Here is a 15,322-nt window from a genome sequence, read left to right on the forward strand (position 1 = left end):
GTGTTTCTCTTTTGCTGCCTTTAAGACTCTCTGACTTTAAACTTTGCCATTTTAATTATAATGTGTCTTAGTGTGGGCCTTTTGGATTCCTCTTATTTGTGTTCTCTCTCTTTCCTGAACTTGTGTTAATTTTTCCTTCACCAGGATAAGGAATTTTTCTGTCATTATTTCTTCAAGCAAGTTTTCTATCCTTTGTTCAGTTTGTTCTCCTTCTGGTATCCCTATGATGTGGATATTATTACGTTTCATGTTGTCCCAAAGTTCCCTTAAACCATCCTTGTTCTTTTTGCTCTGATTGGGTATTTTTCCTACCTTGTTTTCCTCTGCTTCATCTCACCTCCTTTTAATTTCTTCTATTGTATTCATTTCAGATATTGCATTATTCATTTCCAACTGGTTCTTATTCAAGCTTTCTATGTCCTTTCAATGCTGTTGTTAATTTCCACTAAGTTCCTTTAGTTCCCACTAAGTTCCTTGAGCATCCTTATAAACATTACTTCAAACTCTATATCTGATAAATTTCTTGCCTTAATTTCAATTGGCTTTTTTTCTGAGGATTCCTCCTTTTCTTTCCTTTGGAAGTTGTTTCTTTGTCTCCCCATTTTAGCGGACTCTTTTTGTTTGTTACTATGTTTTAGGTAGATCTGCTTTGACTCTCTGTGCTCATGGCATGGCCTTATGTGCCTGGAGTCCTATTGGACTCAGTGTTGCAGTCTCATTGATCTTCTGAGCTGGATGCTCTAGGAATACCCGTTCTGTGGTTTATTTGGGCTTTTCTGTTATATTTTGGTCTTGATTGTCGTTGTCCCATTCGTTGGTGATTTGTCTGCTCCAGCTGGCTAACTGACAGGCTCAACCCCTACCACGTCCTGTATGCTGTTGTACCAGTGCTGACAGAACAAAGCAAAATAAGACAGAAAAAAACCCACACAAGCAAACCCCTCCAACAAAAGCAAACTCAATGATAAAAGAGCAAATAATAATGAAAGTGGAAAAAGAAATAGAATATTATAAGAAAAACAAGAATACAATAAAACCATAGGAAAGAAAAATGATTATGCAATGATAGAAGCAGGAGATACAATAAGAGTAAAGAATTGAATCTGGAAATCACAAAAGAGCAAAGAAAAGGAAAAAATACAATTAAAAAAATAAGTAAAGGAAGGAAGAATGCAAAATAAAGTAACAATCAGGAACAGTAAAATATGAGATTTAAAAGACAAAAATAAAGATAAATATTGAGGAAGAAAAGAATTTAAAAAGCTATGCAAAAGAAAAATAATGAAAAAGAATAGTGTATAATTCATCTCAGCAGAATTTAGTGCCTGCCTACTGGGTTCACCCTTGGATACAACTCTCATGTTGTCTGAAGCTGGTGCAAGTCAATGTCAGATGTTGTCCAGTGTAGCTCTAGGCATTCTGTTCAAAGCTATAAGTGATCACAGTTTGTGGCTGTCCCTTTCAGGGTTGGGTGCTTCTGGGATGGGTCTCACTGCTTTACAAGGCTGGCTTTTTATCAACACAGGGTCCAGGGGTAGGTCAACTAATGACCAAAGGCACAGTTGAAACCACCTCCACCTGCCTCTACCTGCAGTCCTACTGTTAATCATATTCTAGCCACTGACCTATCTGTTTCTGAGAGGGCTTTTGGTGGAATCAGGAGGATGGGATCCCTGATCTCCTGTGGGTGATGCCATTCACACTTAAAGGAATGGTGGGTGTATTCCCCTGTGTTTGTACCACATGACTTAGTCTGTGCCAGATTATTTCCCTGAACTAGGCAGGATGAAACCCCTAGCTTGATAGTGGGTAGGGCATCCAGAGCCCAGAGTTTCAGTCTGCCAGAAACCAGGAGGGTGTTCCTAGGCTCTCCTGTGAGGGGAAAGCACCAGTCTGGTTCCTGGGAAAGTATATGAAATGGCCATGCCTTAAAGCTAGTCTCTAACACCTGTGAGTCCCCTATGCTACTGTCTCCTCAGCAGGGGATAAGATAAAGGTTGGGGCAAAGTAAGAGAGAATGAAAAAAATTAAAATATAAAAAAGAAAAAAAAAACAGGGATGCAGGGTGGGGTGAGGAGAATTCCAGAGTTTGAGGCAAGTAGGATTCCAGAAAATGGGGTTAAGAGGCTTCCAGTGGGGTGAATGGTAGCCCACAGGATGGGGTAATCATTTTCCCCTGGGAGGGACCTGTATTCTCCAGAAAAATGTCTGCTGCTGTATGGTCTTATATCCTAGCCCCAGAAGCCCATCATCCATTCCCCACCATCTCACCCCCAAGCCTCCCACTCAAAACTCTCCTCACATGACTGTAGACTGTGCAGCCCTCCCTTTGCTCAAGCCCAAGGTCAGTGGCTGGGAATGCAAAACCTTTGCATTGTCCCCTTAGAACAAAAACAAGGAAAAAAGAAGAAAAAAGTGGCTTTGTCTACAGTGGGCCCCATCTTTCTCCAATGGGCAAAAAACCTAGTCTTTCACCACTGTATGCTGCATAGGTGGGTGATCCCAGCACTGGTGCTCTGTGCTTTAGAGCCCAGTCTGAGGTCCAGGCTTCACTCCTCTCCAGGGGAAGCTCCCACAGCCATGTGACAACCTCGGCCCCCTGCCCATGGAAGTAGTGCTGGCCCTTTTTGTGTCCTTGCCCTTTCTGCTGGTTTCGAGGTGGTTTCTGCCTGTCCTAGGTTAAGTCTCTCCTCTTTAGGTCAGTCTCCATTTGTTTATTTTGTGTGGATGTCCCTCTCTTGGGTGAAATGGGTGGCCTTTTGGTTTGGCATTTTAGAAGAGGTTAAAATAGAGAGGCTAATGTTGGACAATACCAGTGAAAGTACATCCCCTAAGATGAGTTATTTCCCTGGTGAAGACTGGAGGCAGAGCCAGGGCCCCAGTCTTGGGAATGAAATCTGAGGGAAGACTCTCTAGCAGACACTTGACTTGCCTCTGAACACATTTGATTTTGTCCACCTTTTGCTACTCAATGAGGTGTGTTGACTTCATTTACATGAAATGCTGGTAACCTGGAGTTGTTCCTCTTAAAGTTAATGGGCCATAAATCCAGTAGCAAGCATTCCCTTTGGTCCAAGTTCTCCTTGAGCTCCTGGGCATCCTAATGCTGCCTTGCCAGGACATTCTTCTTCTTGTTGAGAGAGCTTCTTTCTTTATTACTGGCATTTCACCAAGGCCACTAAGGACATTTTTCATTGGGCTAGGTGCCCCAACAGAGAGAACAGCAGGTTTATCAGCTTGCCCAGGTCCCCAATGAACATTTTGTACTTGTCAAACTCATTGGGCTTGCAGATCTCACTAATCAAAGCCTCCATCTCTTCTCCCAGGGCGTTATTGAGATTGATGTTCATTAGCAGACTCCCCTTCTCTTCCTGGAATGTCTCAAGATTGTGGGTGAGGCTTCTCATCAGCTTGACTGTCTTTTTGTTGACATACACCTGTTCCCCTTTCTCATTCATCTCTTCTGCATTGGGAACAGGCACAGGCAGGACAGTTAACCAACATGTCCATTGATTTCTTGTCTTCCCCCCTCTTGCCTTCATATCCTGGGCAGCTGACAGTTCTCTAAATGGCCTTCATCTTTACCCTGTTTTCCTGCAGCAAGTTAACATCTCAAAGGATCAAACTTCCCATCAGATCCATAGTTGTCTTCATTCTGGAGTTTGTATCCAAAATGTCTGCCAGAGATTTGTCTTGGTGACAATTTCCTTGACCAGAACCTCTGTTCTGATGTCTTCTGAGGACCAAAACTAACATAGAACAAAGCTATTTTAAAAGAAAAAAATTGAAGAAAAACTTGTGGTGAGTGGCTCTGTTGAAGAGCTCAAAGCCTGGATCTGGGCTATCCAGTATACACACACAAACACACACAACATACCAGATATTATGAAGCTAATAGACCCCTATTATAGCATAAAATCTTGCATTCTATAACTGTACTAAGTATTTTTTAAAGATTTTATTTATTTATTTTTAGAGAGGGGAAGGGTGGGAGAAAGAGAGGGAGAGAAACATCAATGTGTGGTTGCCTCTGCATGCCTCCCACCAGGGACCTGGCCTACAACCCAGGCATTTGCCCCAGATTGGAGACTGAACTAGTGACCCTTTGGTTCTCAAGCCAGCACTCAATTCACTGAGTCACACCAACCAGGGCTGTCCTAAGTATTTTTAAAACACCATGTGAAATACACCCTTTAGCAATAATAAAAAATGGCTATAGTGATATTTTCTGATATTATTTGCATCCAGAAAATACTTATTAGCTGAAAGATTAGTTCTACATTTTTAAAAAATATTCTACTAGACACTATTTGTGCAATTACTTTTACTTAACTTCATTGTCACTTGAATGCAGATAACAGTCTCTAGCAGAAAGAACAATCCAAGATAGGACAAAAATAACAGCTTATATCTCTTAAAGCAAGAGCTGCACAGTCATGTAAAGAGGATGAATAACATAAAAATGAAAATCCAGAAGTCGGGGTGTACATGAAACCAAAGGAATTGTGGTGCTGAAATTGTTTCCTGACTCCAAACTCCATTGGGTGATTAAGTGACCAGTACTTAATTGTGTTCTTCCCTTAACCAATCATAGAAGATAACCTTAGGTTATGGAAAGCTATTTCCTATAGTTCTCAAACAATGAGAACTTTCTGGATGTTTATGTAGCATAGGGAACATTTAAAGTGATTCTGGCAGAGATCTGGATGCTAAATCACTTGGCAGGATGTCCCCTTGAGATCCTCTCTAGGCTGATAAAAAATATTCTGTTACTATGTAATGCAGGTGGGGAGCAAGGAACAAAAATGAGAATATACTGAGATAAATATGTTAGGCATGCACAGACATAATTTATGTAAAATTCCATATAACCTCCTTTCCATAAAAATGTATATGTATGACAACTTTTCATGTCAATAAAAATACACTTCTATAACATCAATTCCCACACTCCTCAGATATTCTGATTGAATATTCTTTTACAAGTGGACTGTGATTCATGTTGCATCCAACATCCAATGTTGCATCCAACAAACACGAGAACAAATATCGGAGACTTTCAGGGTATCAAAGATGTTGCTTTATTGGCCAAGTTTAACCTGCGCAGGGGTGAACTCTCAAAGTGTCCGGAGACACGGTACCCACAAGGGCTGCAGATAAGAGTCGCGCCAAGCACTTACAGCTAAGTCCTTATATAGGGGTTTTGGCGCGAGCAAGCAAGCATTTCACAGAAGCTGACGTGGCAGTTAGCTATTTGCTTACAGAGACCACGCGCGGGAACAGGGTAAAATTCAAATTTTTAAAACTAAACAAAGCATTGCTTATCTAGCATACCCAGGGGAGAACATCTGCACGACACAGGACGTTTGCTCAACTACATCCTGCGTTCTGTCTCCCTTGTTAGTTCCTTTTAGCTACAATGCGGTTCCTGTTTACTAAGGTCACATTTAGTTCTTAATTTTCTTGTTCCCAACAATTCATATTTTGAGGAACAATCCTTTTGAAAGATCCCTACCCCCATATTAGAAGAAATTACACTTTCTTTTTATGCTTACCTTGTCCCACTGGCTATTTCAATGGAATATTTCTTGTGCATGACCTATCCTGAAATTTCTTTGATGAGAAATGTTACACTAAGTTACAAAAGGACATGATAGAAGATAAGAGAAACAACCCCAATGACTCAGATAATATTGAGCAAATTACTGAACTACAAAATCAACCTAAAGATATGTTCTTAAGAGCCCAACACTCAAGTCTCTGAATTTGCTACTCAGGTCTAGGGCTCAGACACTACTGCCGATCTACAAATACTTTTAAGGGACTTTTTTTGCATGAAATGCCCCTTTCAAACATTTGCAAAGAAGCAAATAAACAATTATGCAGTTAAACAAAACACATATGTGGGCCAGATCTAGGGACTTAGGGACCTAGGCCTAATATCCACTGGTTTGAGAACTTTGCCCTAGAACTTCACTGTTCTGGATAATAGAGTTTCAAAAATAAAACAAGCTGTCTTTTGTCTTAAAATGGTACCAGGTTATTGAGAAGAGAGATACACAATACACATATGCATAAGGTATAGTTGTAGCACAGACATAGGGTGGAATTAAGTCTAAGTAGAGATAGAGGTTACCTGGAAGAAGTGATGCATTATCTGAGTTTCAAGGGGGTAGAGGGCTTTGCTAGGTAAGGTGCCTAATGTGAGGAAATGGGTATCTCAAGAAGTGAAACAAATACATTTACATTACATCATGAAAAAACCATAATTTTCATAAGGATCTATAAGAAGATTTAAATTGCTGAATCATAAAGCAAATGAGTGATTATGGTAGGAGCAGCATAAGAGGATGAGATTAGGGGTGTAATAATACAAAGCCATGACCTTGGTATCTGAAAAGCAATGGGAAACTAGTGATAAGTGACAGCAATACTGAAATACATTGGAAGGACTGGGGTCAGAGGAAAAAAGACCAGTGGGACAGATGTCATAGTTCTGAAAAGAGATAAGGACTTGAAATAGGGCAATGAAAATGAGTCTGGAAAGAAGGGCATACTTAAAAGACACTTTTGCACAGATGCACCAGGACACATGTCCATCAAGAGGAAATGGATGAAATATTGTACAGCATTGACAATGAATGAACTACAGCTACATGGATAAATCTTAGGAACAAGATATTTAATGAGAGAAATAAGTCCCAAAATGCTACCCACAAAAGACACAAATTTTTGTGAAATTTGAAAACAATCAAAACTAAACAATATTGTTTAGGCATGCATGTATGTGATAATCTATGAAAAAAAGAACATGGGAATAATAAATATAAATGAAGATATTGGTTTCTCTGGGAGGGAAGTTGAGAAAAAGATGGTGAGTAGATTTTATTATCAGCATTATTCTAGTTCTTTGGTTGGGTACTGAATTCACAGGTTTTTAATTTAGATGAGCAGTTTGATAGTCAAGTAACTGTTTATGGGGACATGATGAAAATATGTCATGAGTCATAACCAAGGATGATGTTTATTTCTGTACTTTGTACTAAAAGCTATAAGAAAGACAGGAGAAATATTTTAGAGATACTTTGGAAGTGGAATCAATTGGTTTTTCCTGACATTTTTTCCCCTTTGAACTGGTTTTAGATGAGTTCTTCCAAAGGAAGAGCCTCACTCTGTGAGGCCCACGTGCTTTTACGTCTCGCACTTTTCGCCCTTTGCCCTTGGCCATCTTTACTTGCCCTCAGAAGGGAGACTGGTGATGCCAAATTGCGGGGGTAAGGGCTAGGCGGCCCGCGGGTCTAAAGCGTTCTTATTGGCGGAGAGGAGCGAGAACGGGACTGGAGCTGATGCGGGAGCTGGAGGGGTGAAGGGGGCGGGGCTAAATGGGAGGCGGTGCTTGGGGTTTAACTGGAGAGAGGCGCAAGTGCAATTGTCCGCGCCTCGCTGCGATGGCGGCGGCGCTGAACACGCTCACACCGCTGGCGGCAGAGTCTTCCCCTCAGGCAGTTACCGTCTCTGTCGCCCCCTCCTCCTCCTCCTACACCGCCTGCGCGGCGGCGGCGGCGGCGGCGGCGGCGGCGGCGGCGGCGGCGGCGGCGGTAGCGGCAGTGATTGAGCCTGCCTCCTCCGCCACCTCCACCCCTGCCAGCTCGCCAGCCCGTGGCTGTGGCGACGGCGGCGGCGGCTCTGGCGGCTCCACTATGGCGGCGGCGGGGAGGGGGGGCAGTAGTTTTAAAGTAGACACTCGCCCTTGCCTCAGAGAAGGTGAGTTCCTGTCCCGGGGTATGGGGGCGACCCCAGGTCCTTCGCTGCCTCTCTTCTGCCGGTCAGAGATCGGAATGGGCGCGGTTCGCCGCCGCCCCACCCCCCACCTGCTGTGGCGCAGTAAAGGCCAATCTCGCCCCGCCCCGCCCCGCAGTTGTAGCCTAAGTGCACAAGATGGACTGAAGCAGAGAGAGTCTTCTCTACTTCTACCCTCCCCCGAAAAGGAAGGGGGCTCCCAGGAAAAGGAATCGCAGGTATTCTCAAGGCAGGAGTTTGATGGAGAAAAAGAAAAAAACAAAAAAAAAAACCAATCTCTCTCCCAGCCAAAGCACCTTAGTATGCTCTAGGAAGCTGAGGTGTGATTTGATCAAGATAGAAGACAAGCTAGAAGTGCTGTGGAACTAGGGAGGGTCAAGGAAAGGGAAGAGATACTGGCGAGGAAAGGAGACAGAGATTGAAAGAGAAAAGGCCAAAGAAATCAGAGGGAGAAACCCCCCTTTGGTGAAATTCAGCATCCTGCAGTGTAGAAACTTGCAGAAGAATATTTAAGAAGAGATGAAGTTAGGAATTTGGGGGTGTTAAAGTGTATACTTGAGCTTTCAAGTAAGATCCGTTGGATTTTAAAATCGTAGGGTCTGGTGGAGGAGGGAGTTAGTATTGAGGAAAGAAGAGAGGAAGAGACTGGAGGAAGCACCGATTTGAACAACCACTTTGGAGAGTTTTCTTTGGCTCTTTGAGGGAGAAACCTTGTACAGCAAGGTTTTGGGGTACATCTTTAAGGTGGTTTTGGTTTTAATAAGTGCTGTTGTATCTACAACACATATTACTCGTAACAGAAAAATATATTTCTTGACTTTCAGTCTAAGTGGTATTTAGTTCACACAAAGTACTATATACTTGTAAACAGCCTACTAATAGCAAACTAAAATTTGCCATTGTATTTTAAAGCATATTTGGAAATACTTCTTAGATGGTTGAAACCAATTCCACTGGAGATCTCTAAAGCATTTTGCCATCGTCAATTTCATATTAATTTACAATATTTGCTGTGTTACCTTATGTTGCTAACTTGTCTCCAAAGTGAAAGGCCATGGATTCCAAAATAAAGTAGAATAATATAAGTTCCTTTTTCTTAGTAGGACACCTCATTAAAATGGCCCCATAAAATGATTTTTCTCTACACATTCTTAAATGATATATCCTTGGGTGCTCTTCCATATCCTTTCACACCTTTCACTTTGGAAGAAAGGCAAAGCAGTAAAAAAAAATGCCTTTTGAAATTTGTCATGGGCACATTACATAAATGCTACTTACTAATATGGAAATTAGAAATACAGTGTAATATGATGATTTTCAAAATTAACTCAATTACTGAAGGCAACCTTTGAAATCCTCTGTTTAATGTCTTCAGTCAGCCTGGATTTGTACAGTTGTTCTGGGATGAAAATATGAAATCTGTTTTTTTTTTTTTTTTGTTAGTATACCAAACTTTCTGTCTGTAACCAGCAAGGAATTGAGAACAGTGTTCTAGGTGGTCAAGATCACAATTCAGTTTGGCTGCTGTGGCCTTTTCGTAGTAAGGTTTAAGACTAGTATTTCATAGAGAAAATGGCTTTTTGCCTGGCTTGGTTGCAGTATCTTTTAATATATGTAAGTATTAACAGCTTTAAGAGATAAAAATCCATAAACTTGCATTAATACCCTGCCTGTACTATTGTAGGCTGGTAAAATGAGGAGAGCCCCAGTGTATGAGCCTGGTGCAGTGAACTTAGGTTCTGTTGTTAAATTTTGTAAACAGATGCCAAGCTTCCTTTGGGATTTGGGTTTTGACACGTGTGAAACAGAGATTTTGGACTAGCCAGATTCCGAGGTTGATTTCAGATCTGAACCTATAAACCATGATTTTGCAGTTCTGCATTAATATTCTTTCAATGACATTTCCATGGCTGTGCACTAGAACAGTGATTTATAATCCATAAGACACCTTGCCCAAATACTTATCATGTAATATTCAGTGAGTAATAAAATCTGTGTTATTAGTGTTGAGACAACGTGCTAGAACATGAAAAAACAGATATAATTGCTACATAAAACTAACATTTCATTTTAGGTAAATATCTTTCATTAACTGTTCAGACCAGACAAAACTCTCTTACCTTTTCGCTTAACAAATGATAAATATTTGGTATAGTACACTGCCTAAAGCACTATTCGGTCTCAAAATATTTTTGTTTAAATGTTTGTAAAGGTCATAAATGGGTGCTGTGTGTGGTAGTGGATAAAAGATAAGAGAGAAAAATATTGCTTGGTGGTGTGCCAATATCTTTTCTTTGTTTAAGTCCTAGTTAGGAAATTCTCTAAAAGGTGGCAGAGAATTGTCAGATTCCAATTATTACAAGTCTTATGCAAATAGGACCATTAAAAGTGGCTTGCTATGCATTGGGTGATTCATTTTCAAGGATAGCTAACATTCCTGAGGATCTTATCTGTCTTAGGTTGGTAATGAGCAAATGTCAGTAGAGATTAGAAGTTGAAAAGCAGGGAAGATTAGAAGCTTTCACAAGTTACAAATTGGAAATCCAGCAACTAGCCTTAAAACAAAAACAACAAGCAAAAGAAGTGCCTCATGACCAGATGTATGAAAAGACACCCAGGATTCATGGTAAAGGAAGTATTGCGATTTTGTAGGGCACTTCTTATTTCATTCAGTGAAGTTTAAAAAAAAAATATTCAGTGGCTCAGAAATGAATCCCCCCCCCCCGTATTGAAGTCCCCAGTGTAATCATAGCAAAAATCAAAACAAAAATATACAAAACACCTCTTGTTTACCTCTTTAAGAAAAATACATTATTAAATGGTTTCTGGTTTAGATTGGAGGGCATTCTGGCTTTTATTTAATTAATAATCCATTTGCCTAGCAATCACCTAACAAGGCTTTCCTTTGTCTCCATATTATTCAGTCAAATTTCAGGTTTACCATAAGAAATTTAGTTAATAAACCTCCCTTTATTTATTCAGGAATCATTTATTGAGCACAGGTGTGTGTGTGCCACACACTGTGCTGAGAGCTGAGGATATACTTATGAATTAGACACAGTTATATTAAAGAGCTCAAAGTAGTGCTTGATAGTAAAATTATAAAATGAATAAATAAGATCATTGGGGAGGTGCAGTTTTAAATATAACTATTCAGACTCCTAAATTATCAGGACTGTTCCATTTTTTTTATTATAAGTCTTTACTCTTCCCATGGTGTTTTATATTCTATAAGCACACTGAAAAACATTATATTGTAAATCTAATGTTGGTATCTAAAAAGAATAGCAAGTTGTTAGAAGTAATTTTTAATTCTCTGCATTTGGCAGTGTAGGGAATGTCTGCAGAAAGGTTAATAACCATTTGTTACTTTCTGATCCTCTGCCTTTATTAGGTGTCAGTATGTGAAAATATTGACTACGCATGCCCCTTACTGTATCCATCACTTATCTGTTAGGGCCTGCTACCTGAAACCAGTTTAGCAGATTCATTCACATTTATTAACCTTTTGGAATGAAGGGCATAGTAGCTTTCTCATGCAAAGGAGCTGCAATGGGATCAAGTAAATTAATGGATTTAAACAGAATTTGAACTCAGTTTTTTTAAAATATATTTTATTGATTATGCTATTACAGTTGTCCCATTCCTCCCCCTTTATTTCACTCCACCCTGTGCACCCCCTCCCACCCACATTCCCCCCCTTTAGTTCATGTCCATGGGTCATGCATATAAATTCTTTGGCTTCTCCAATTCCTATACTATTCTTAACCTCCCCCGTCTATCTTCTACCTACTATTTATTCTACTTATTCCCTGTACCTTTTCCCCCACTCCCCACCCACTTCCCTGCTGATAACCCTCCTTGTGATCTCCATTTCTGTGATTCTGTTCCTGTTCTAGTTCTTTGCTTCATTTCTGTTTTTGTTTTAGGTTCAGTTTCTAATAACTGAGTGTGTTGTCCTTTTACTGTTCATATTTTTCTCTTCTTTTTCTTAGATTTCCTTTAACATTTTATGTAATAAGGGCTTGGTGATGATGAACTCTTTTAACTTGACCTTATCTGGAAAGCACTTTATCTGCCCTTCCATTCTAAATGATAGCTTTGTTGGATAAAGTAATCTTGGATATAGGTCCTTGCCTTTCATGACTTTGAATACTTCTTTCCAGCCCCTTCTTTCCTGTAAAGTTTCTTTTGAGAAATCAGCTGACAGACAGTCTTATGGGCACTCCTTTGTAGGTAACTGTCTCCTTTTCTTTTGCTGCTTTTAAGATTCTCTCCTTATCTTTAATCTTGGGTAACTTAATGATGATGTGCCTTGGTGTGTTCCTCCTTGGGTCCAATTTCTTTGGGACTCTCTGAGCTTTCTGGACTTCCTGGAAGTCTATTTCCTTTGCCAGATTGGGAACTTCTTCATTATTTGTTCAAATATGTTTTTAATTTATTGCTCTCCCTCTTCTCCTTCTGGTACCCCTATAATTTGGATGTTGGAACATTTTAAAGATATCCAGGAGATTCCTAAGCCTCTCTCTTTTTTTTAATTCTTGTTTCTTCCTTCTGTTCTGGTTGAATGTTTCTTTCTTCTTTCTGGTCCACACTGTTGATTTGAGTCCTGGTTTCCTTCCTGTCACTATTGGTTCCCTGTACATTTTCCTTCATTTCACTTAGCATAGCCTTCATTTTTTCATGTAATTTGCTACCATATTTAACCAATTCTGTGAACATCCTGATTACCAGTGTTTTGAACTGTACATTGGATAGGTTGGCCATCTCTTCATTGCTTAGTTGTATTTTTTCTGAAGCTTTGATCTGTTCTTTCATTTGGGCCATTTTTTTCTCTGGGAGTGCCTGTTATGTAGTAAGGGGTGGAGCCTTAGGAGTTCACCTGGGCGGGGCAACAGACATTGCTGTGTTGTGACACTGTATATGGGGGAGGGGCCCAAGAGGGAACAATGGCGCTTGCTCTGTTCTCTGATGGTTTTCAGTCACTTTCCCCATTACCCACAATCAGATTGGGACCTTCTGGTGCTGATTCCTGGGTGGGTGGGCTTCTGTTCATTCTAGGACCCTGTGGGTCTCTCCAACAAACTCTCCTGTGAGGCTGTGTCTCCCACTGGTGCGTCAACCCCCACAGGTGTTTGCAATCAGAGGTTTGAGGCTTTATTTCCCCATGCTAGAAATCTGAGTTGCTTGGTCTGTCTCGCTCCCCAGTTGTTCCTCCTGATTTATCTGCATGCAAATGTGGGACCACCCAGTCTGCAATCCACCACCTCGCAGGGTCTGCCAGCGGCAGCCGTTGTCTTGCTGCAAGTCCTCTCCGCCAGGTTACCTGTCTCTGTCCCTCCTACTGGTCTGGATGAATGTTTCTTCTTTAACTCCTTGGTTGTCGGATTTCCACACAGTTCAATTTTCTGTCAGTTCTGGTTGTTTTTTGTTTTTAAATTTGTTGTCCTTCTTTTGGTTGTACAAGGAGTCACAGTGTGTCCACCTACACCTCTGTCTTGTCTGGAACTGAACTCAGTTTTTAACTTCACAAGCAAGTCTGCTCAGCTAGCAAGCCACAGAGTGATTATGATTATAAAGTTCAAAGACTTAGTAAACATTAAACATATAAACAGTACTCCCAATTAATTTTGATAATTTCATTGTATTTTGTAACTTTTGATATGCCATGGGAAAACCTTTATAACTTTTTATTGTAATATTCTGCCTCAAAATAGCCAAACTCATAAGTCAGGTACTAATTTTATAACCTGAGAAAGTAAGGTTACTAGATAGCATTATAGCTATGAGGATTCATAATGGGGAGCTAAAGGTGCAGGGATGGGGTGGACAAAGTATCTGATGCTCACTCAAGAAGAGCAGGAGAGCATTTCCCTTTCAGGAAACAGGAAAACCTAGAAGAGATGGCATTTATGAAGGACTTGGAAGCATGGGAATGGTTCTGATGGACAGAGATTAGAAATGGCTGTAGGAATGAGCATTGGTCCTGAGACAGGAAATGTCAGACTCTTTCAAGAATTATCTGCAAATGGTTTTGCTGGAGCTTAGTTTATGAGTTAAGGTAGGAGACAAGACCTTTAGGGGAAAAAGAAAGTTAAAACTTCTTGGCAAGGATAGCTCAGGCAGGTCCCCAGTTTCCTATAACTTAGTGTTGAACTCTGCTCATTTTTTCCTAAGACTGTGATGGTATAAAAAGATTGCAAAGATCAATTCAGCTACTTACAAAAATCCTTTTTCTTCTAAAATGTTTCAGGGAGGTTATCTCTATAAAGGTGTAATCAAGGAGACTATGTAGCACATATGCTCTGTGCAGAATTAATGTGATTATTTCTTATATTTCTTAATGTCTGATTTTAAATCTGTGACTAAGAATGGGATTTATGATTATAGTATTGCAGCCAGCCCTTCTGAGTTTTGCTCCACTTTCATCACTATAGTAAAATAGGATATGCAGAGTTCTTTACAATGTTAGGTTTTTTGTTTGTTTGTTTCAAGAAGTTTAAAACAAGTAATAGCTATTTTTGCTGTAAACATCTGATGAGTTGTCTTAAGGAAGAAATTTGGGTTTTGTACAACTAAATCTAATTGTCATTTAACAAATGCAAGTAATATTCAACTTATTAAATATAGACAATTATATATAGAGTCACCTAATTTAAATAAGCTTAAACTTTTTAGCAGGGTAACTGAAAGAACATTTAATTGGTGTGAACAGAGAAAGTTCTCTTACCTAGAACTGAGGAGATATGATAATCTTCTGGTTCCTTCCTCAGAGATCTTGTATAGCTTTTAATTGTATTCATAGAGAATGAACTAAATTGTAGGGACAGAGTTTCATTGTTTTTTTCTGACTCAAACCATATGTTATTCTTTTGTCGCAAAAATATATCTAATATTAAATTGGTGTTGTTTACCAGTATTAATTAAAAGAAAGTTTTAATTACAATAACTTAGATTTTACACTCAATTGCATTTTTTCAATACAGAATTGAAAGGCATTGATATTTTACTCTAGCATAATAATATAACTATTTGGAGTAGGTACAATCTAACAGGGGTCTCTAAAAAGTGAGCTTCTTACAAGTGAATCCTGTTTGCTTTTTATATCATGAAAGGTTGGCATTCTGGTACAAGCTGAATTGCATATTTTTTATATCAATATAGGGGATTTTAGTAATGCTCCAGTGCATAGAATGTGAATTATTACTACTCACATTTGTATTTCACTTACTTAAAGACCTTCCTCTGCTAAGACTAATGTGTCCCCCAGACTAATGGAATTTTTTTTGTGGTTCAAATCCATCTGAATGCAGAATTATATCTTTTAAATTTTAGCTTCCCCAGTCTTATTTCCTATAAGCTCTCTGGGCCTTTGCTTTCTCATTTTGAAATGAGGATATTGGGCTCAGTCATCCTAAAAATAGAGGTATTTTTGCCTTACAAGACACATGTGGCAATGTCTAGAGACAGTTTTGGTTGTCACACCTGAGGAATGCTATCAACTTCTAGTTAGTAGAGGTTG

General features: G+C 39.7%; 1 protein-coding gene across 5 annotated transcripts in view; it reads left to right on the forward strand.

The window, feature by feature from the left end:
- The first annotated feature begins 7,422 nt into the window (after window positions 1-7,422).
- ZMAT1 (zinc finger matrin-type 1) overlaps window positions 7,423-15,322 on the forward strand; it is a 62,790-nt gene continuing 54,890 nt past the window's right edge. For all 5 annotated transcript variants that reach the window (XM_028522892.2, XM_036016584.1, XM_036016581.1 and 2 more), the window contains exon 1: window positions 7,423-7,764. In XM_028522892.2, the coding sequence (XP_028378693.2) occupies window positions 7,449-7,764 (316 nt within the window). In that variant the 5' untranslated portion in view covers window positions 7,423-7,448. The remainder of the gene's footprint in view (window positions 7,765-15,322) is intronic.

This window comes from Phyllostomus discolor, chromosome X, assembly GCF_004126475.2.
Source record: "Phyllostomus discolor isolate MPI-MPIP mPhyDis1 chromosome X, mPhyDis1.pri.v3, whole genome shotgun sequence".
Lineage (NCBI taxonomy): Eukaryota > Metazoa > Chordata > Mammalia > Chiroptera > Phyllostomidae > Phyllostomus > Phyllostomus discolor.